The 23,479-nt window shown below is 36.5% G+C and overlaps 1 protein-coding gene across 2 annotated transcripts in view; it reads left to right on the plus strand.

Moving 5' to 3' along the window:
* The window catches only part of LOC122217932 (bifunctional heparan sulfate N-deacetylase/N-sulfotransferase 4-like), a 388,528-nt gene that overhangs the window by 330,385 nt on the left and 34,664 nt on the right, over window positions 1-23,479 (plus strand). For both annotated transcript variants that reach the window (XM_042935647.1, XM_042935648.1), the window contains one exon: window positions 18,893-19,075. In XM_042935647.1, the coding sequence (XP_042791581.1) occupies window positions 18,893-19,075 (183 nt within the window). The remainder of the gene's footprint in view (window positions 1-18,892; window positions 19,076-23,479) is intronic.

Below are 23,479 nucleotides of genomic sequence, written 5' to 3' on the forward strand. Positions count from 1 at the left end.
CTTACTGCAATAAAACAGTGAAACAAACCCCAGCCTCAGATGGCACCCATTGCTTCACCTCTCACCCCATAAATATCTTTCTCAACACTGATTGATCCAGTGATTTCTTCCATTTGTCCTCAAGCTTTCCTAAAATGAATCCCATTGCTTCTTTACATAAGCCCTCTACTCTTGCTAAAACGGCATGCTCAATGCATTAGTTCGCTAAGGCTGACACAATGAAATACCACAGACTAGGTGGCTTAAACAACAGAAATTTATTTTCTCACAGTTCTAGAAGGTGTCGAAAGGTTTGGTTTCTTCTGAAACTTCTAAGGCTTGCAGATGGCTGCAGTCTCACTGTCTCCTCACGTGGGCTTTCCTCCGTGCTCACACATCCTTGATATCACTTTACTTTTCTTTAATGACACCAGTTAAAAATGGACTAGGGCTCACCCTGAGGGCCTCATTTTAACTTAGTCACTTCTTTAAAAGTTCTATCTCCAAATACAGTCACATTCTGAGGTATTGAGGATTAGGGTTTCGACATACAAATTTTAAGGGGACACAATCAGAAAATTTGTTCTTCCCCAAAGTACCTTATGTGTCTTGTTTTCATGCTTTCCTTTCTACCTAGAGTAGAACAATACCAAGCACTTTGTTCTTGAGGTAGTTAAAATTTATTTATATTCAAAGGCTAATTGAAGTTGCTCTTATTTCATGAACTCTTCCTAGACCACACCCATGCCATCACACAGAAGACTTCTCTCTGTTCTCAAAGCAAATGCTATCTATTGTGTTCATCCAATAACCCTACAATAAATAAGCTAGCATTGCTTGCTTTGATAAGTTTTATCTTACTTTCTCTGTTGACATTTTTATTGGATTATATTTTGTTTCCACATAATAATAGTCAATGATCTCAAGTAAATATAACTCAATAAAACTAGGAAAAATGCCATAACTTCCCAATATTCTCTTTTTACATCTGATATTTCCCTATTAAACAACAATCTCATGGAAACATAAATATTATATATAATAATAATTTTATTATGAGCACAGTTTTCAAATTGCATAAGTAAATGCAGAATTTGAAAAGTTGCCTTTCCTTTAATTTAAATATTTTAAGCTACCATATATTGATCAAGCAATCTTTCACTTCTACCTTTATGAATTTCTAAATTTTAATATGTATGTTTAAAAATATTTTTAGAAATCTCAATAATGATTTTATTTTATTTGTAATAATTTTATACATTTGCTAGAGAGTCACATGGATCCCATTACTGAAATTTAGAGATGTATATGTGAGTGTGTGAAGTCTGTTTTAATCAATAAATGGAGGCTTAAAATATTTAAAAGAAAGCAACTCTTCAAATTCTTCAAGCACTAACATAGTTCAAAATTGTACCTTTATGCTCTTCATTTATAAATTTGTATAGCCAAAAACAAAAAATTGTACTGCATTTTATCTTTTCAAAGTATTTGTAGAACTTTAATCTCACTCTCAGTAGAATTGCTATTAGTTTCATTAATTAATGTAAATGTATGTGATTTGATGAATGATAAATTTAAAAATACAAACAACTAGTTAATGAAACCATGCTTCAAAATGAGTGAGCTATGGAAGTATATATTTTTTGACACTGTGATCTGAGCCATGTATATAGCCACTTATTAAGTACTTTCTCTTCTTCAAAGCCTGAAAAAAATGTCAGTGAATGACTTCAATTCAACTAGCAGACATGTTTTGTTTGGGAAGTATATTGTTCACCATTTTTTTAATATTTACTTTTGAGAGAGAGAGAGAGAGACACAGAGAGACAGAGATGGGAGCAGGGGAGGGGCAGAGAGAGGGAGACACAAAATCTGAAGCAGGCTCAAAGCTTTGAGCTGTCAGCACAGAGCCGGACATGGAGCTCCAACTCATGGACCGTGAGATCATGACCCAAGCTGAAGTCAGATGCCTAACCGACTGAGCCACCCAGGCACCCCCCCCCCTTTTTTAAATGTAAGTGTATTAGCAAGGATTTATATGAAATCTTTTGAAAAATACCATGACCATCTATTGGAGAGTAGAGAACAGAGTGTGAACTCACGGAGTCAGTACTAACACCATCACTCCCTGTTCTCTTAAATGTAAATTTGACCTTTCTAACATATGTTTCTCTTCATTCAACTCATGTCAGATGTACTGAAATAAAAACACATGATGTCTATAAGGGTATCAAATTAAAGCACAGGGACAATTTTCAGGGACATAAATTGCTTTGTTTCAGGAGCAGAAGGGTCATGAATATGAAAAATGTTGAAATCTGAGACAATTTGTCATTATTAAAATTAGTGCTCTGTCAACCCCAAATCTCTTCCAGCAATCCTTTTGTGTTACTGCAGCTGTTTGTTGAGCTACCAGATCCAAATGTTCTAGGAGAACCAACAGTATTGAATGGACTATACATTTTTGTCTATAATAGCAGACTATAATCTATAATGGTAGATTGTCAGGATATGACATGTGTTAAACACTCAAATCTCGAAGAACTGCTGTGACAGATAACCAAGGATGGAGCTGTTTTGGTACTGGGAAATGGACACCTGACAGGAATATTTTTGTTCACAATGCTATTCATGTGTGCTAAAATATAGCCTGCTGACATTCAGATCAGATTTTGACAATTTGGAAACTGTAGAACATTTTGCTAGTATAACAAAAGTACTGAGGCCAGCAAAACCCATAGTTAAATCTCTATACAACTGGGAATACAAAAGAGGAAAAAGAGAGAAGGGGGGGAAAAGGTGAAGTGGAGAGATACAATTTTATTTTCTTAGATTGTATACATACATTGCAAAACTACTGTAAAGTTACTATCACACATTAGTGTTGGCCCCCCAACCAAACCCATTTTAGCCACTTGGCTCACTTTAATCAAAATTTCAGCACCTCTATTTTAAAATATGTACTTTTATATTATTTGTCAATTGTGATGTTTCAATAGAGGATTTATTTTAATATTCTTTGGTTAGCATAAGCTGGAGAACCATTCATATCCTTTATATGACTTCTTTACTAAAAGGAAATGAAGGCAAAAAAACCAAAAACAAAAACAAAAAGCACAACACAACAAACCCACACATACTTTCATATGAGGAAAAAATATCTCTATAAGCTAATTCAAGTCAATAATACTTTCATACTTTCATATGAGGAAAAAATATCTCTATAAGCTAATTCAAGTCAATAATACAAGTGATATTGATTTAACCTATGTTAAAACAAGTGTAACAATCATTTCCTCTGTTAAAGTATTTAGATAAAATATTTTTAAAATGTACATTAGATCCATTAGAGAACTATTCTTGGGAAACATTTGAATATAGAAATTTATGAGAACACTCACCTGTGCTACAGTGAACTCTGCTTCCTGCAAGGTAGAGGGTTCCATAAGAATATCTTGGCCAGAATCCATAGCTCTATAGCCACGTTCAGTTATAAGAATATTATAGATATTTTAAGTTAAACATTGTGATTTTAAACCCAAATCAAAATTCTTTTCTTCCTCCAGTGTTATGTTGGCTTCTCTGCCCAGTATCTTGGAGTTGGTGTGTATGTGCACACATGTGTTATGAATGGATGTGCAAGTGAATGTGTGTGAGTGTATGAGTGTACATGCATGTATGTGTATGTACATGAGTATATGTGTGAGTGTGCAAAGTCTGGTGTCTGCTTTTGGCGGTGTATATACTATTTACCCATGATAATCTTTCTTATTCTGAAGCCTGCCTTTCTGAAGTTAATTTAGGTATTCTGATTTCATTTGCTTTGTGTTAGCGTGGTATATCTTTCTCCATATTTTTCCTTTAACCTAATTGAGTCTTTATACATAAAGTGAATTTTTTGTAGGCAACACACAGTTGCATGTTTTTTTTAAATCAATTCTGACAATCTCTATATATTTAACTGATGTACTTAGACCATTTAAAATTAATGGGATTTTGATATAGTTGGATTAATATCTACTATGTTTTAACTTTTATATATGTTGCATTTTCTCTTTGCTCCCTTTTCTGTTCATGTCGTTACTAATTTTAACTGAGCACTTTTTCTAAACTTATTTTTATTTAGTTTGAAAGAGAGATAGAGAGCAAGCAGGGGAGGGGCAGAGAGAGAGGGAGACAGAATCCCAAGCAGGCTCCACGCCATCAGCATAGAGCCTGATGCAAAGCTGAAACTCAAACGGTGAGATCACAACCTGAGCTGAAATCAAGAATGGGACACTTAACCGACTGAGCCACCCAGGTGCCCCTTAACTGAGCACTTTAGATGACTCCACTTCACTTCACCTTTTAGCATATCAATTATACTTCCTAAAAAAATTTTAGTGATGGCTCTGGAGTTTACAATATGCATTTTTAACCAATCTAAGACCATTTTTTAAAATATGAAATTTATTGTCAAATTGGTTTCCATACAACACCCAGTGCTCATTCCCACAGGTGCCCTCCTGGATACCCATCACCCACCCTCCCCTCCCTCCCACCCCCCATCAACCCTCAGTTTGTTCTCAGTTTTTAAGAGTCTCTTATGTTTTGGCTCCCTCCCTCTCTAACCTTTTTGTTGTTTTTTTTTCCTTCCCCTCCCCCATGGTCTTCTGTTAAGTTTCTCAGGATCCACATAAGAGTGAAAACATATCCAAGACCATTTTTAAATAATACCCGCTCATCAAGGATGGTCTCAACATGGCAGGCATTCAAATGCTACCCCTCTCAGGAGCCCTTGTATGTTCATTTGGAGTCACAGCAGTGATGGTTGGCACCTACATCCAATAGCACAGAAGATGGGTGTGGGAGGTCCAAGCTCTATTCAACCTCTTTCACCAACTCTTTCAACTTGCACTGAAGCCACACATCCTAAAGGTTCCTGCTCTTTGGAATCCCTTACCTCAAGGAAATTCCTCTTTGTAATTAAGTGCAAAATAACTAAAGCCAAGATGTTTTCTCTGGTGTCATCTTGACTCACGAGAAATTTATGAGTCCTGCTATGGAAAGCCTAGCTAGACCTAGAAGAAAGCTTAAAATCCTTCTACACAGTTTTAACTTGAATTCTAGCCTAGGAGCTCATTTTCCTGCCATTTCAGGGATCCTACCCTGTAAAAGTATTTTTTTAATGTGGCTAACTTGTAGCCATAAAATGAGTTATTTAAAATATAAAAATATACATTAAAAGATTGAAAATGTTACTAATTTCAGAAAGCACATGGGGGCTAATTTCTGTCTCTATCTTCCAAGCATTACTAAGAAATCCCTTGTCCTACTTTTCTTCCATTTCATTAATTTAGCAAATCCCCAATTTCTACAAGAATTCAACTGTTTTGTGCCTGCAAATGTACAGCTGGCCTCTAACTGGTGCAATGCTGAAGAAAATCATACAGATTGAAGTCTCTGTAAATTTCTGTGGGCTTACTAAGACTCTCAGAGCAGCCACGGCAAGCGTCTATGCTTCCCTTTTTAACTTTCTGTCTGGTTCTCTATAGCCACCCTTTTAAAGTTTTTATTTCTCTTAATATATTGCTTTATCATTCCTTCATTATTTCTATGTTGTTAAAATTACTTCAGTATCCATCCAGTTATCTAAGCCAGAACAGAATAAAATATTTGATCCATTCTTTTTTTCACCCCTCACATGCAATGAGACATAGGTCATTAGAGATTTATTACCTTTTCCCCATCTTTCTTGAGCTCTAATTAATATATAATATTGTTTGAGTTTAAGATGTACAACGTGATGATTTGATACACATACTTCACAAGATGATTACCACAGTAGGGTTAGCTAATAACTCCATCACCTCACATAATTACCATTTCTTCTTTTATGGGGAGAACAATTAGGATTTTCTCTTTTAGCAACTTGCAAATATATAATACAAGATTGTTATCTATATCACCATGCTATACATTAGATCCCAGAACTTACTTCTCTTATAAGTGGAAATTTGTATCCTTTGACCAACACCTCCCCATTTCCCCCACCTTCCAGCCCTTGTTACCCACCATTCTACTCTCTGTTATTATGATTTTGACTTTTTTAGATTATACATATATGGGGCACCTGGGTGGCTCAGTCGGCTCAGGTCAAGATCTCACGGTTCGTGGGTTCGAGCCCCACATCAGGTTCTGTGCTGACAGCTAGGAGCCTGGAGCCTGCTTCACATTTTGTGTCTCCCTCTCTCTCTGCCCCTCCCTTGCTCATATTCTGTCTCTCTCTCCCTCTCAAAAATAAAATAAAACATTAAAAAAATTTATATTACCCATATATATAATAACATACAGTATTTGTCTGACTTATTTCACTTAGCAGAATGCCCACAAAGTCCATCCATATTGTTGCAAATGGCAGGATTTCCTTCTTTCTTGTGGATAAATAATATTTCACAATATTCATATTTTAAGGGCAGCTACCGGAGGATTATTATAATCCTTTGGTGGTGTCATGTTTCCTTGATTGATTGATTGACTGATTTTATGTTCCTTGAAGTCTTGCATCTCTGTGGATGCATTTGAAGTGGTAACCACATCTTGCAGTCTTTACTAATTGACTTTGGGAGAGTGCCTTCTTTCAGTACTGGTAGGGATTCTGAGGCTTCCACCCCCACCCCCCACCCCCACCCCCCAGTGTTTCTATGAACACACTTACTTCAGGCTTCTTGCTCTCCCTTTGGCTGAATTCTTAAACTTGTATGCCTTCTCTTGATCCTGCAACACACCAGGCTGGGGTGACAGCCTTCCTTTTGTTTTCCCAAGGGTGGAGCTAAAGCTCACATTTGTGGTTTCTCTGTGGCCTACAGATTCTGGCCAGTTTTCTGCACATGCCTACTAGCTATCTTTTAATGCTTGCTCTTGCTACCCTTGGGAGCATACACTGAGAGCCAGCCACAGAGTGGAAGAGTGTATGAGCGAAGGGTGCAGAGCACTGGGGTAGCTATCTGAGAGGATCTGTGGTCAGGTGTGCTCAAAGGCTTCTGGATAGGCTCCTTGATGGAGTCTGAGAAGCGTTTAGTAGGATCCATGTCCCTTTAATGCGCTCCAAGAGTCTTATTTGCCACTCTTCCAACCTTTTCCCACCTTACAGTCATGCAGCTCACAACTCAGTACTCTGGATAAGGTGTGAGGGAAATGGGCCTCTTTGGCAGCATTCTGTACCGCTGTGGAAGCCCGGTGCTGGCTCACACCATCTCACATTCCCCCTCAGGAGAAATCCTGGGCAGGGAAAATCTCTTTTGGCTCTGAACTGTGCCATTTGGGGGGACAGATGATGTGGGTAAAATAAAACTATTTCCCTTAGCCTCTCCAACTCATCCAAACTTGTATTTTTTTTTTTTTTTTTTTTTTTTTTTTGCTCTAATCGTGAGGTGCTAGAACCTCTCCACCAGGAGCCTGGTATTTCCCCAAGGCTCTCTTGTCTATAGGTGATTGTCTACAAGAGTGTGCTCCAAGGGATCCTGGACCTCATCCAGGAAGGGATGAAGGGTTGAAGCCAGTTTACAGGGCACTACAGGGCCCACAGCTGGGACGAAGGTCTGTATTTCTATTATCCAATGCATAACTGGGAGAGCCTCCTTCCATGTTCCTTGACATATGATGCTGGATCCTACAGCTCCTTCAACATGACTTTGTCCATGGGTATATGCCAAATTGTTGTTGGGGCAGAGGACAAGAATGAGGGACCTCTTATTCAGCCATGTGGCTGATATCATTCCTTGGGTTTCATCATCTTAAAATTGTTTGAATCTATTTTATCTCCTTTCCCATAGCCATCATTATGTAATCATATACCTATAAAAGCCTCATAATCCCTAATTTAAATCCTTTTTCATAAGACAGTCAGGATAGTTCCTAAAATGCATATCTGACTATGCCTCAATGCGCCTTCTCATCAAACACCTTTCACATACACAGTTCCTTCCATCTGAGCCCCATGACCTCAGCTCCATGTCACCCACCACTACTCCAACCTATTTTCTCACCTGAAGTGTCTATAACTTGTCATCCTTCAGATCTCAGCTCCAAGGTCTCTTTTTTCAGGAAGACTTCCACAAGTCTTAGATCAGTTCCCAACCCCCTGCATCCGTGTGATATATAGATCACAGAATTTCCAGATCACATTATATCATAATCTGCTATTTTCTTTTCTACATCCCCCATTTTACCCTAAATACCTTTAGGTAAAATTATGCATAATTTATTCATGATTATATCTCTACCTCCTAATAGACTGACAGGCACTTAGTAGGCATTTAATAAATATTTGTCAGTTGGTTGATTGTTTGAATAAATGGAGATGACTTTTTTTTCTTTTTTCACTGAAAACTGTCGAACTCTGAGGCTATTAGTGCAGCTTATACTGATGACTAATGGACATGTTTTACCTACCCATTGGCATGCCCATGATTATTCCTGGGGTTATGATTTTGCACTTCAGTGACTTTTATGTGGCATCACTGCAACATGTTTGGAAAAGAGATTTGATCTCTTGAAAAGAGAGTAATGCTAAGTCACTTGGATGGGAAGCCGTTTTGGTTGTTTTTCTCTCTCTGTAACAATGGCGAATCTCGTCTCAAAGTCAGGGTATTCTAAAGGGCAATTACTGCGACATCTAAAACCTCAGTCTGACTTGACTACTAAAAGGAAAACAAAACAAATATATGCAATGACGATACGGATGTGAGCATGTGTTGCCTTTTAATGACTTAGGCCTGTATTAATGTACAAGAAAAATGGAGAATAAAGCCCCTGCTCACTGAAATATAGCAGGAGCCTTCTGTTCTCTGTTAGAACAGCTGCCCTATTTACTGCTGCTTTGGTGAAGTCACTGCCCAACTTCTTTATTCAGAAAGATCAGTGTTTACACTCTAGTCGGTCTTGAATCAAAACAGTTCTGATTTGTTAATAATTCACTAAGCAAATATTATGACTGAAAAACTGGGACACTGGCAAATAATCAGATGCAGAATGGAACTTCTGTTGCATTTAGTCTGATAATGGAAATGGAAAACACACAAAAAAATGTAATTTAACAATTCATCGTGTCCAGTTAAATGCCAGCTGTTTTCAGGGGTTTTAGGATAGTGTTTTGTTTTTCCCCTCACGTCTTTAGAATATGGGGAATAATTAGAAGCCAATTAAGTTATTCCACATTTTCTATTAGCAAAAGAAGTTTATGTTACCATGGACTCATTTTTTTATTTAATAAATATTTGTTGTGCACCCAGGATGTGCCAGGCATCCTATGAAACACTGAGGATGCAGCAGCAGTAGAGGGGCTGGGCTCAAGGAGCTTGCATTCTAACATGGAAGTGAGGAAAGCGCCAAACAAATACATAATATGTCAGGCATTGAGTGCCCTGGAAGGCAACGAAATGGGGAGAGGGCTGGAAATGCTCTCTGACTTGGGGTGCATAGGAATAAAGTAGAGAAACATCAGCTCATCACACTATTACCCTTGAGTAGTGTCTATTTCTAAAATCTATTCATTGCACTTTTTGAAATGAAACAAAGGATCCCATTTAACAATCTCCTCCTATATTGATTTTTAACTGCAGCTGTCAGAGGTAATTCTGGAGGATAAAACTTGTATTTATTAAAAAAATAACATGAAGACTACAAAAGAGCTTCATGTATTAGGTATCAAACTTAGTGCTTTTTATTCTGGCATACATGTATCCAACATTTTCTGGTTTAACTGGAAATCACGTTAATTATCATAAACATGGTATATACACAGTTGATTCCAGCAGAACAAAGAACAATAATTTTATTTATAAAATATATCATTATCTCAGATATAAATCAAATTATTTAAAATTATATTTGACATGTCAACTATTCTATAAGTTACTTTAATTGAATATGCATAACGATGATAACTTTCATAGAACGCTTTTAATTTTAAAAAATATTTTAGCATACCCCAACTCATCCAGCATCAAATAGACTTATAAACTAAGTTATTGTTTTCCTCAACAATAGAAAAGTCTGAGATTCAGAGATGTTAACTGGTACAATGAGGCAGAGACAGTGGATCTAGATCCAGGCATTCTGGATCTAGATTCACGTTTGCGCTACCCCACTGTGTGCAGACCGAACCGATGTGAATTAGACCAGCAACCCAAAATCACTTTCTATATTTTCTGACTTCAGCAGTAAGTCCCCAGGATAATATTTTAATTACTATCTCTTTTAATTTTTAAACTGTTTGATTGGTATTATTTCCTTCATTAAACCTTCTCCAAATTAAAAACAAAGTTTTAATTTTTTTCACACACCCAAGAAAGTCTTCCTTTTAATAGAAAAGGGTATGGAATGTTAAAACATCAACTGAAAGAATAGTAATTAATTATAAATGTTTGTGGGGATGCACATTTTACATGAAACCACACTGAAAGTCACATGGAAAGAGCATCCTTTACTTAGGGAAGTAGCCTGAGTAGGAGGATCAATAGTTACAGTTTAATCTGATATTTAAAGACACGAACTAAATCACTCTTAGTGGCCTACTTTTTTCCGTCTGTCTGACCTACAGATGGCAAGACATGTTGGATTTTGGAGCTTCTCTTTCTTCTTTCCACTCTCCCTCTCTTCCATCCTGCCTTCCTGCCTTCCTTCCTGCCTGCCTTTCTTCCTTCCTTCCATTTTTACTTCTTCTTCTACTCTTTTTCTTTCTCCTTCTGATAATAATTCCTAGAGGAGTACATCTTGAAAGGTTTGCTAAAATCAAACACATTCCTTTAAGATTTGAAGATTGGATGGGGTGCCTGAGTGGCTCAGTAGGTTAAGTATCTGACTTCAGTTCAGGTCATGATCTCACTGTTTGTGAGTTCGAGCCCCGCATAGGGCTCGGTGCTGACAGCTCAGAGCCTGAAGCCTGCTTTGGATTCTGGGTCTCCCTCTCTCTCTGCCCTCCCCCACTTATGCTCTCTCTCTCTCTTTCTCTCTCTCAAAAATAAATTTAAAAATTTGAAGATTGGATTTACTTTCTAGTTCTATGACACATTTCCGTTAAGAAACCTCTTAATCTTCCCAAATGAAATAATAATTTCTCTTTTCAGTATATATTATCTTAAAATGTTCAGAGTCAATAAACAGTTGAAATGTACATCTGTGTAGAGATGTAGGTATTGAAATATCGACTTTTATTTCATCCATTTCTAAAAATAATATTAAAATATGTAAGTGAAATTTTATGTTGGGCCAATACTAGGAAAAGTATACAATGAAATGTTAGTTTTATCCTAAAATTGTTACAAATAAAATCTACCAGGTAATTAAAATGATAAAAAGAGAGAGCAGGAAACAGAAGGAAATTAGATGAGCTTGTTGCCAAAGTCTCTGGCAGAACCTTATGTGGGAAAGAGCACTGATTCTGAATTCACAAGCCCTAACTTTGAGCACTGGCTTTGCTGGGATTCCCCATATAACTTCACAAAGATCGCTTGAACTTTTTGGTCCTCATTTCCTTCTTTCTAAAGTAGGATGTTTTTTAGTACCTAATCAAGAAATACAACAAAAGAGAACATAAAAAGATTTAACAAAGTTAATAGTGTGTTAAAAAAAGATCAACCATTAACCAATTATTCAGTATATGTTACGTTTTTCAAAAAAATGAATTGGTATATCTCAATAGTGAATTCCAAGCTTGTGATGGTCTTTTAGATTGAGTGGCAGAATAATATATTAGGTTTGAGCAAATATTCCTTACTTTTGGTATCTGAGAATATAGATGTAAACATTTTTAAGTTATTAGTTGCCCAGGACTTAAAAAGGTATTACTTGGGAAGCCTATAATTATTGTACAACAGTTATATCATGTGTATTTAAATCTAGAAGTATATTGACATTAAGATTGGTAATGTCTGACACTCATAGTCTGACATGGATTATCTCCTTTGTGCTTCCAGCCTATATTCAAAATAAAATAAAGACACAAATTTCTTTTTATAGGAAAATATGAGTACAAGGCCAAAACCCACCAGATGGGCCATCAGGGACGTCTTACCCTATATTCTATCTATCTTCACATTTTATGAGAACTAAAAGCCTAATCAATAATTTAACAAGCTAATGGGCATATTTTTAAACACAATGGAATCTTCCTGAAAAGGGGCACACTGGCAGGGCCACAGAAGCAAAGGTAGAAATTAACTGCTAATATTGAGTGCTTATCTTGAAAAGTACTGTGCTGTAGTGTGAGCACAGGACAAGCTGACTTAAAATCAGGTATATATATCTTGCTCTGCAAAGCTATTGTTTCCTTCTGTATTTGTTACAATGATGTATATTTTCTGATGAACCTTGTATCTGACTACTCTGTAAATGATTTGCTTTTTAAAGGTACTATAAGATACAGAACTAATATGTAGATACTTAGTGTCCACTTTATGTAAAAATTCATGCTCTAAGAAGGGATTTGAAATTCTAATTGAAGACACTATATTTGATATTCTGGCTATGGATATTAGCATCCATCCATACCATTTACATGACATTCTGTTTGTCATACAAATAGGAAAAGCAATGGAAGCTACTCTGGTATTGGAAGTGTGAAAATATTTTAACTCAATTTAGAAGAGGGTGTTGCTTCATTTTATGAATAAAATTAGGCCTTTGTGTTTTTATTTTGTTCTTCTCTGTTATTTTGGATGTTAGTGACTTCATAAGATGCAAAGTAAAATGCTATACCAGACAATAAATTATATAATTTGCAACTAAACAGTAGGATAACCACTTGCCCACATTTATAGAATACTTTTCCATTGGTCACCGTGACAGTACTTTGACCATATGTAAGGATTATGCGTAGAGTTCAATTATTTTTCTCCAATTCCTTATTATCAAGATTTATACATTACTATATTTAAATCCTCCCTTTTTCTTGGACTAGAGTTATATCATTAAATGGATTTATTTCACAGGTAATGATCTTCTCAAATTTTGGTGCCTGCATATTGCATCTAGCATTCAGAAAAACCGTTTTATGTTTCTAATGAATAGTTAGACTTTGAGAGTGCCTTCCAGTGTTTTTGTTTTTGTTTTTTGTTTTTTGTGTTTTTTTTAGTTCTGTTTTACACCAGATAAAAGGAAGAAATTAGACTTGTTTCATGTTGGCTTTAAGGGAGTTAAGCATGTTGAGAGTTGAGGGAGGGATGTATGTAGAAGTGTCGAAGGCAACAGAGAGGCAGGCTTGATGACAGAAGCCAGGGCACCCAGACCTCAGGGGCGCCCTGGACAGCCTGCTGCAGTTGGCCTCAGACATTAGCACTTGATATCTTATTCTTAAACTCACTCATTGAACATGATGCCCTTGCTTGTCTTTGTGACATGAGGGATGAAACTCTGCTTGCCTGAATCGATGTATATCTCTGAGCAGCAATATTGTGAGGTACAGTGAGTTGTATCTATAAACATCTGCAGCATAACAAACGTATAGCACAGTCATACCTTTTCTAGATGATGCCTTAGGGAGTACTGAGCAAGAGCATTCTTACTATATAAGTAAGGAAATAACAATCAAAATAAATAAATAAAAGGACAGGATAAGCAGAAGAACAGATACGGTCATGTAAAAAATAGTAGCAATATATTGCAAGTCTGTGAAAAATTAATTATTTGCTATTTCATACTGCATATTCTTTGACTTCCCTTATTTATGCTTCAAACCACATCTATTCTTAATTTATCTTATTCTCACTACACCCTCTGAATAGGTTTTGTTTTTTGAACAAGACACTTGTCCAGAAATACTAAATCTAAAATGTTCTGTCTGCACAATAGGTGGTTTAGCAGGTCAGATATGCAGTTAAGCTGCACTTGCAGAATTTTTCATAAAGTGCAGTCAATTGACCATATACCAGCATTAATTTGTTTGTAACCTGTAAGGCAGGTAAACATGATGCCCCATACAACAGTGATTGCAACCATCCTGGCCAGGTTGCCCCTTCTATTCCCAGCAAAGGAACATTTAAATGAAGAAACATTGGGGCACCTAGGTGGCTCAGTGGGTTAAGCATCCAACTTTGTCTCAGGTCATGATTTCACAGTTCATTAGTTCAAGCCCTGCATTGGGCTCTGTGCTGACAGCTCAGAGCCTGGAACCTGCTTCAGATTCTGTGTCTTTCTCTCTCTCAAAAATAAAATAAAACAAAAAAATTTTAATGCAGAAGCATGCCTCAGCTTAGAACCACACATCTCCAGATGTCGCTTCCCACTAAAGGCAGATTTTGCATTTGCTCCGCATTAAGTTTGATACTTCCATTTGGAAAACAAGGCTTTTTCTCCTAAGGAAATTCTAAATAAATGACTTAGAATTACACTGTGACAAAAATCTTTCAAAGGCATTGAGTTACTACCCTAATAAAATGATAATATACATTTGTCCATGATATAAAAATAATCTTTACAGTACTCTCCAAGTAGTATTTTTATTTAAAATTTTGTCAGATTTTAGACACTTACAGGTGCTTTAAAGTTCCATCTTAAAATAATAATGCTAGAGGGCAGGTGGTATATTTCTAGGACATTATTATACTTTTTTAGGCATTCAGCCAGCAGCCTGGTTTTTCATAACAATTTCAGTCCTGAGAAACTATAATTATCCTGAAGCACACTACTTACACTGTTTTATTTCTTAATTACAGTAGTGACATGAGATAAATGCATACTTATTGGGATCAAATGTATATTATTTTGTGGTGATTATAAAGAAGTTCTACATGACAACCATTGCAATTATATGGTCATCAACGACTGATACTATGTTATATTCTAGAAACTCTGTAATTAAGTTCTGCCAAGAGGACACTTCCTATTTGGGAGGGGAAACTTTAAGAGAGAGAAGTTGGCCAGTGTAAAAATCACTCACAGACATAGATACTCCAAGCCTGTTCTAATGATTCCACATGAATCTCAAGTAAGAATGTTGTACCAACTAACATTTGGGGGATTTAATATAAATTTGTATCTAAATTAGCTATGTGAAGAATCTTCTTTAAAATAACCTTTCTCTTTTCTGACCTTTAGAGTAAAAACCTTTGAATACACTCCACAGGGAAAAAATGGACTGGAAATATGATAGGAGTGATACTGCCTTCAAAGATAAATCTGCAGGCATCAGTAATATTCTTTCAAATACTATAATTCATCGTTTTGAAAGTTTTCTTATAAGATTCCAAAAATAATTTATCTTCTGGCATTCCAATTTAAAAGAAAAAAAGAAAAAAAACCTTTAAGTTAGCAAGATACTGCTTACATATATTTTCCACTTTTTGTACAGACAGACGTTTTTGTCTTTTGTTTTTAAAAAAGCAAAAGGAAATAAAAATGATGGATTTGAAACTATATATTAAAATATTTGAGTGAAGCTGTCAGGTATATCATGTATCAGATTTGGGAATCAAATGGCCTGGGTTTTAAATTCTGTTCTGCCATTGACTAGATGTGGGACTTGGACAAGTTACTTAACTATATACCCGTCTCTTCATCTGTGAAAAGAGACAATAACTGTACTTACCCCATAAGAATTATCTGTTAAAGGATTTAATCTTTTCAGATATGTAAAAGGCTTAGATATGTGCCTTGCACGTAGTAAGCACCATATACTTTTTAGGTATTATTTTATATAACTTAGGGATATGAAGGAAATGAACCAAGCTCTCCCACTCTCCTCCCCACCTTCAACCATAGTGAGGAGTATCTCTAATAATTTTAATGAGATTTTTCTCACAGAATTAATTTCAGTATTCTAATATAACACATAGAAAGGGAATGCTGTGTTGTTGTTTTTGTTTTTGTTTTTGTTTTTTTTTTTTCCAATGTAAAAGGGGCATTCAGTGAACCTGATATCTTTAACTTGTAACTTACTCTGGCAGTACTTTGCCAGAGTATTGTTTGCTTGTTTGTTTTTTTAATTCTGGAACAAGTTAATGTCCTATTATTTTTAACACAAAAGGTATCCTCTTCAGACATTTATAGTTATCCAATGACATATTAAGTCTTAGGCACGATGATTCTGCTGTATATAAACTCTATTGCATGGCTAACATTCTAACCAGGTTGCAAAGATATGATATTAGAATGGTTACTGCAAATCCACTTCTATTTTCAAAATAGTTTAAACAACCCAAGTAAGCACACCAAGAAACATTAACCCTTAAAAAAAGAATCAGTTAGCATCCATACAAAAATTAGCCATGCAGCACTTGACTTGCTTTCTACATACTGCCTGTGGATATTATTTTTCTGATTCACTTAACATGTTATATTTGCTTTAATGTTACTATTTCTAACATTAAATTACTGTTGCTCTTCTAATTAAGTTAATAAAGTACTTAATTATTATATGTTAATTTCTCTGAAATATTAAAGATCTAGAAAATAAGTAATAAAAATGAATTCTTAAAATACTTATATGCAGATATTAGATTGAGGAGCAAGTACAAATATTATTTATGGTAGAAAATTATTAATTCCCTTTTCATGACTTACATTAGTAATCTCCACAATTTAGATCAAGAATATACAAATTCTCCTGCATTTATTTCTTTTTAATTTTTTAAAATATGTATTTATTTTTTAAGAGAGAGGGAGAGACAGAGTGCAAGTAGGGGGAGGGACAGAGAGAGGGAGACACAGAATCTGAAGCAGGCTTCAGGCTCTGAGCTGTCAGCATAGAGCCCAATACAGGCTCAAACCCACAAACCACAAGACCATGAGCCAAAGTCGGAGGCTTAACTGACTGAGCCACCCAGGTGCCCCTCTCCTTCGTTTAATATTTTTAAATTCCAGGGGTGCCTGGGTGGCTCAGTCGGTTGGGTGTCCGACTTCAGCTCAGGTAATGATCTCCCAGTTCGTGAGTTTGAGCCCCACTGTGCTCTGTGCTGATGGCTCAGAGCATGGAACCTGCTTTTGATTCTGTGTCTCCCTCTCTCTCTGCCCTCCCCCATTCATGTTCTGTCTCTCTCTCTCTCAAAAATAAGTAAACAGTAAAAAAATAAATATTTTGGGGCGCCTGGGTGGCTCAGTTGGTTGAGCATCCGACGTCAGCTCAGTTCATGATCTTGCAGTCTGTGAGTTCAAGCCCTGCTAGAACAGCAGCCTGGAGGCTGCTTCGGATTCTGTGTCTGCCTCTCTCTCTGCTCTTCCCCCACTCATGCTCTGTCTCTCTCCCTCTGTCAAAAATAAATAAACATTTAAAAAAATTAAAAAATTAAATATTTTTAAATTCCAACTGCAATCCCTGATGGATTGTACATCATATCTGTAATCATATTCAAAATTTTTGTTGCTGTGTCCAAGAGCAATCAATCTAGATTTTACTTTGTCCTCATCTTTGATCTACAAAAATACAATACCAAAATGCTATGGTGTTTTTAGAGTTAATATAGAGATAAGAAATATTACAAAAAGGTAAGTATATAAGAGTTTTTTGGCTAAAAGCAATCAGTTTCCATGCAAACACTAAGTTTCCTTTTTAATTTATTAATTAATTTATTTATTTGAGAGAGAGAGAGAGAGAGAGAGAGAGAACATGAGCGGGGTAGAGGTGCTGAGGACAGAAAGAGAGAATCTTAAGCAGGCTCCACACTCAGCATAGAGCCTGATGTGGGGCTCCATCCCACGACCTGGGGATTATAACCTGAGCCAAATTCAAGAGTGGGATGGTCAACCAACAGAGCCACCCAGATTCCCCAACAATTACTTTATTGCAGTAGAAAGTCTTCATTAGAGTTTTGAGTCTACTTCCATTTCTATCTACATACATATCTAAACCAGTAAAGATCAGGAACAATTGTTTGATTTTAGAACTAGTCTAATTCTGGGTCTTTAGTGGCCTAGAAGTTACTATTATTGGGTTTAATGATGTTGATTCTATAATATGGAAAAATGACATGGAAATTAATAGTATACTTTTAATGAACAGTGAAACCCCAATTTCAATTTCTATTTTAAAAGTGAGTTTAAGAGTGATTTTAAAACAGAAATCAGGGGCGCCTGGGTGGCTCAGTCGGTTAAGCATCCGGCTTCGGCTCAGGTCATGATCTCATGGTCCGGGAGCTCGAGCCCTGCATCAGGCTCTGTGCTGACAGCTCAGAGCCCGGAGCCTGTTTCAGATTCTGTGTCTCCTCTCTATGCCCCTCCCCAACTCATGTTCTGTCTCCCTCTGTCTCAAAAATAAATAAACATTAAAAAAAATTTTTTTAATAAAAATAAAAAAATAAAGTAGAAATCAAATATGTGGCTTTCTACTTGTATTAGTCTGTGCAAGCTGCCATAACAAGATGCCACAGACTGGATGGTTTAAATAATAGACATTTATTTTCTCACAGCTTTGGAGGTTAGAAGTCTATCATTGAGGTAGCAGCAAATTTAGTTTCTGGTAAGAACTCTCTTCCTGGTTTATAGACACAGCCTTCCGGATGTATACAGAGGGAGTTAGGGAGATGGGGAGAAGGAAGAGGATGGAGGGAAAGACAGAGGGAGGAAAAGAGAGAGAAAGGGGGAGAGAAGGAAGTGGAGTGAGGCGGGAAAGGAGGAGAGAGGGCGGGAGGACAGAGTTAGAGAGAGAGTGCAGTTATTTCTTCCTCTTATAAGGGCACAAGACCTATCAGACTAGGGCCCTGCCCTTATGACCTTGTTTAACTGTGATTACCTTCCTAAAGGCCTAATCTTTGAACCATCCCTTGGAGATTATGGTTTCAACATATAAATTTGGGAGGAACACAATTCAGTTCATAACACCACCTAAAATGATCATTGTATTTCTCATGAAATTCCAAGGTTATTGGAATTTCTTGAAGATTCTATGCCATTTTTGAACGTAAGTATGCTTATTTTACCGTCATTTGTATTTGTCTTTCAGATCAGCATTTTCATGACCCATTTGTCGAATTATGGGAATGACCGCCTGGGGTTATATACCTTTGTGAACTTGGCCAACTTCGTGCAGAGCTGGACCACCCTGAAACTGCAAACTCTGCCCCCAGTGCAACTCGCACACAAGTACTTTGAGCTCTTCCCTGAGCAAAAAGACCCTCTCTGGCAGGTAAGGTGAAACATTCTCTCCTGCGGTGAAAGGAAAGAAACCAAGGCCTAATTTGACTTGGAACTCTGTTGGAGATATGAAAACTGACATTTAACACAAACTTCTTTTTTATTCAGTAGTTTCGTTCTCTTCAGTCACTTTTTTTGTTTTATGCATTAAGTGTATTTTTTGTTTCTCTGTTGTTTGGCTTGTTGGTTTGGTTGGTTCGGAACTTTTGCTTTGAGGATGTTGTTTTATTGTTGGTGTCTCCTCACTGCTAGTCATTTGCACTCTCACTTAGTGTGAGCACTAACTGGCAATAAAATGGTTAGGCACTGAGTATCTAGGGAGACAGAAGCCAGGAGCCATCATAATCTAAGACCCTATAACTAACCCTCCGATATGTATGTGTAAACACACATAATAAAAATGAAAAAGAAAAAACACTTTTTACCTCATGCTTCTACAAATGCTGTCTTTAATAGGTTTTCACATTTCTCTTACATCTAATTAGTCTTTCACTAGGATCAGACCTATTGGTAAAAAAAAAAAAAAAATCGTCAGTTTTAGGATCGCTTTTACAAATAATTCAGCTTCACATGGGAGTCACTCAGCCTCATTGTATGAAAGTGTAAAGTATCTGCTTCTTAGCAGTTATCTGGGAAAATGCTACCTCCCATTTTCTTGGTTCTTTATGCATTACATTATATTGACCCGCACAATCAATAAGCTGGCTGCAGAGAGCAGATCACATAGACCCCTGCTAAGCAGTTGGTAGAGAAATAGCATCATCGTTAATGAGAAATCACTGTGAACCAGAGTTGTTACCATCCCCTTTTTCTCCCCAAGATTCTATGTTTCTTCTTATTCCATAATTCATGTTACATGCCTCTCTGTGTCTATACAGTCAGGAAGTCGTCCAACACATGTTTATCGGGTATCTACCGTGTATAAGGCAAGTCTAGTTGCTCTAGCAAATGCAAAGAATGAAGCGCAGTATGTTCTCCCAAAGTCAGCAGGGTTTCCTTGCTATTCTTATTCACTAGCATATATTTGAAAACGTGCTTTACAACTGACTGCTAGAGTAATTCATACTTTAGTCTGATGATTTATTCAGGAACTCTTCACCATTTGTGTTTTTGTTGAACTACACATTCTAATTCTTTTGCCCCTCTGATAAGTTGCTTGACCATCTTTATGTTTGGTGTATAAGTTAGATAGACAGATAAATAGATAAAGACATGATTATCGTAGTGTATAGCATCATACCAAGTAGCTGCTGAATATCATAAAGGCCAAGCATTGCGTCCCATAAATGGCATTCTTCAAAAGTGCTCACGTACTTATAAAATTGGTAAATCATTGATAGTAAATCAATTCTTTTCTCACACATGTTTATTTATGAGATATCTATAATTCATGGTACAGTAACAATACAAAGTAGCCAACTTAACAAAAGTTGCAAACAGCTAACATACAATAAATGAGTCTGTGGGGAATATGCTTAGGAATTCCTTGAGCTTGCACGCATGGGTTAACAAGGCATAAAGAATTAGAAAGCCATAAGATGTACACACCCAAGTTGGGGTAAACAAGATTAGGTAAATAAGGTTAGGTAAAGGGAGCAAAGGCCCCTAGTATAGGACAAAAGTATAAGAATAGGAAATCTCAGAATGAAAACATCCAAGATGAAGTAAACAAGATTAGATATTCAGGGTTGAAATGCCCCTGAGGTTAGTACAATAGCAGAAAGCTGCTCTCACAGGAAGGAAGGACCAAAATAGGTAAACAGGTAAACAGGGCTATAGACCACAGCAGGGTGAAGTTGCCCAGAGTGGAGCTAATTAGCAAAATAAAGGTGCCTTGTTGACCCTAAGGTAGTATGCTCTGTCTTTCTTGTCCCCTAGACCAGTTCAGATAAACAAAGGTGACACCTCATGTTTGTTATAAACAACCTCCCACCCAGCACATGAATTTTATTTTGTATTGACCCAAACCCCTAACACCACCTATCTTCAAAACCCCCTTTTCCCCACACCCATGAATTAATGTTCACAGTTTCATTGTCTCTTTGTGCACACCCATCACACTTGTAAGCCTTCTGATCCTAATAAAAATGGAGCAAGGAGGGCTCTTGCCTTCTCCCGGACATTAGCTTCTCTTGCATTCTCAATCCTGCATCCCACTCTCTTGCTGGACAAGAGAGAACTCCAGACCCGGAGTCTATGACATGAGTCAACAGCCCTAAGAGCCAAACTTTCTTTTCCTTTAGAGGAAGGAAAGTTTTCTTTAGATGAAGGATTTGTATCTCTTAATATTGTGTGAGTTTTTTTTAATCAAGAATTGTATTTATTGATATCGCTTCAATATCAGTGATGCTGTTCATTTTGTTAAGGAGTAAATATAATCAAAGATACACCAGCTCCAATATGATTTGGTCTACTCGATGATTCTAAATATTGATGAAATATCTGTTAAATATGAAATACTACATCAGTTGATTGGTGGTATAAATGAAAATTAGACACAGAAAATAGAACCATTTCTTAGAGACCTATGTCATTTTGAACACATGAGACCCTAAGTATACACAAAACATTTGAATGGGCTGACAATTTTGAATAACATCATAGAGGTAAATTCCTAGATAGTTCTTAACAAATGATAGAATTAATCAGAAAAGGCTTCAGAGAGTTCACAAATTTTTTGTAATTACTGTTGTAATTTACATGTTTAGCAATTTTAATATGTTATCAAAATAGCTTATCATAAAAATACTTACTTTTAAATTCTTTTTAAAGTTTATTTTGAGAGAAACAGAGGCAGAGAGAGAGGAGAGAGAGAATCCCAAGAAGGCTCCACACCATCAGCACAGAGCCCTGATGCAGGGCTCGATCCCATGAACTGTGAGATCATGACCTGAGCCAAAATAAAGAGTTGTCAAGAATCAGATGCTCAGCTCATGCCAACTGAGCCACCCAGGCACCCGTCATAAAAGTATTTAAATAACATTGAAGAGTACATATTTACTAAAAGACTTCCATTTTATCAAGCAAATTATATTATATGTGGTTTCTTTTGACTGAAAAATAAAGTTGCATGCATTTCTCATTAACTAAAGTACCATATTTTCTCAAATATGTTTAAGAAGGAAAACAAGGAGTAGAAAGCAGATGAGCAGTTAAGTTCAAAAGGGAATTGTTCATGTATGTGAGATTTTGAGAACAGCTGACTTATTAAAGAAATCTGATCAGTTTGCCAGTCATAAACCATGTCTATGAGACTACAAATGGTTAAGTAGAGATAAAGTGCATAATACTTTCTGAGTCCCTTTCCCTAGTGGTTATCTCTTCTCTCCATATTCATATTTATGATGACAAACAGAGCAGCTGTGAGCATTATCATCATGTTCTTTATACAATATGAATTTAGTTTTACAAAATACATATAAGCATAACCAGCACTAATTAAATGTTTTGTGGCCCACTCTTCACAACCCTACAGAGTTAAGATAGATTAGTATAATGTGTCTGTCATTGTTATACATTCTCAAAATTCAGGTACCCTTTTGTGTTTCTAAGCATGTCTTATTTAGTGTATTTCATTTTTAAAAAGTAAATCAACTGTTATTTTTCCCAAGATTTTTAGTTCACACTTTTTTGTTACTACAAATAAAAACAAAACATGAATAATGATAATCTTCACATCTATTTAATTTCTTTTGGTTCTTTATGTAAATTTTCATTAGCACCAACTGCCATATATATGCAACGTTTTGTCACCTAATTAAAAAGTGCAATATGAATATCTATCAATGGACAGCATAGTAAGTACAACACAGAATGTGTCTGTGCTTCCTTCACTGGAAACTGATTCTTCCAAAGCTGTTAAATGTGAGAATATATGCTGAGGACACATATAGAACTCTGTCCCTAGAGTTTATCTTCCTCACGTTAGTCTCTAGTGTGTAAGATTCTTAAAAGGATTCTCACGGGTTCCTATTTATTCATGTCCCTTTTTGTTTTGGTAGAATAATCACTCTGAAGCAAGGAAGAATAGGATTTCCTTTTTTTTTCCCTTTTAACTCTCATTATAAAAACCAAAACCACAACATGGAGGCATTTAGAAGGTCAGATTCTTGCACATTCACTAATCGATGCTTTTAAGCTCTCAAGCTGTCAGGATAGCTCAGCCTCAATCTTCACGCAGTCACTCCAGACTCTCACTATCAACAAACATGCCAAGCGTGATGTGGATTCCTGCTTGCCCGTGTGGCCAAGGGAATGCTCAAAGAGCTTTCTCTCTCTCCATGCCAGTAGCTCCAGGATTAAAAAAGTAGAAAGTAAATCACAAGGTGCTAACCTTAAGAGTTAGCACCTTTGTTGATTCTAGCTGTGAAATCCTCCAACTCCAGCTTAGAAATGA

The sequence above is a fragment of the Panthera leo genome, chromosome B1, assembly GCF_018350215.1.
Source record: "Panthera leo isolate Ple1 chromosome B1, P.leo_Ple1_pat1.1, whole genome shotgun sequence".
NCBI lineage: Eukaryota > Metazoa > Chordata > Mammalia > Carnivora > Felidae > Panthera > Panthera leo.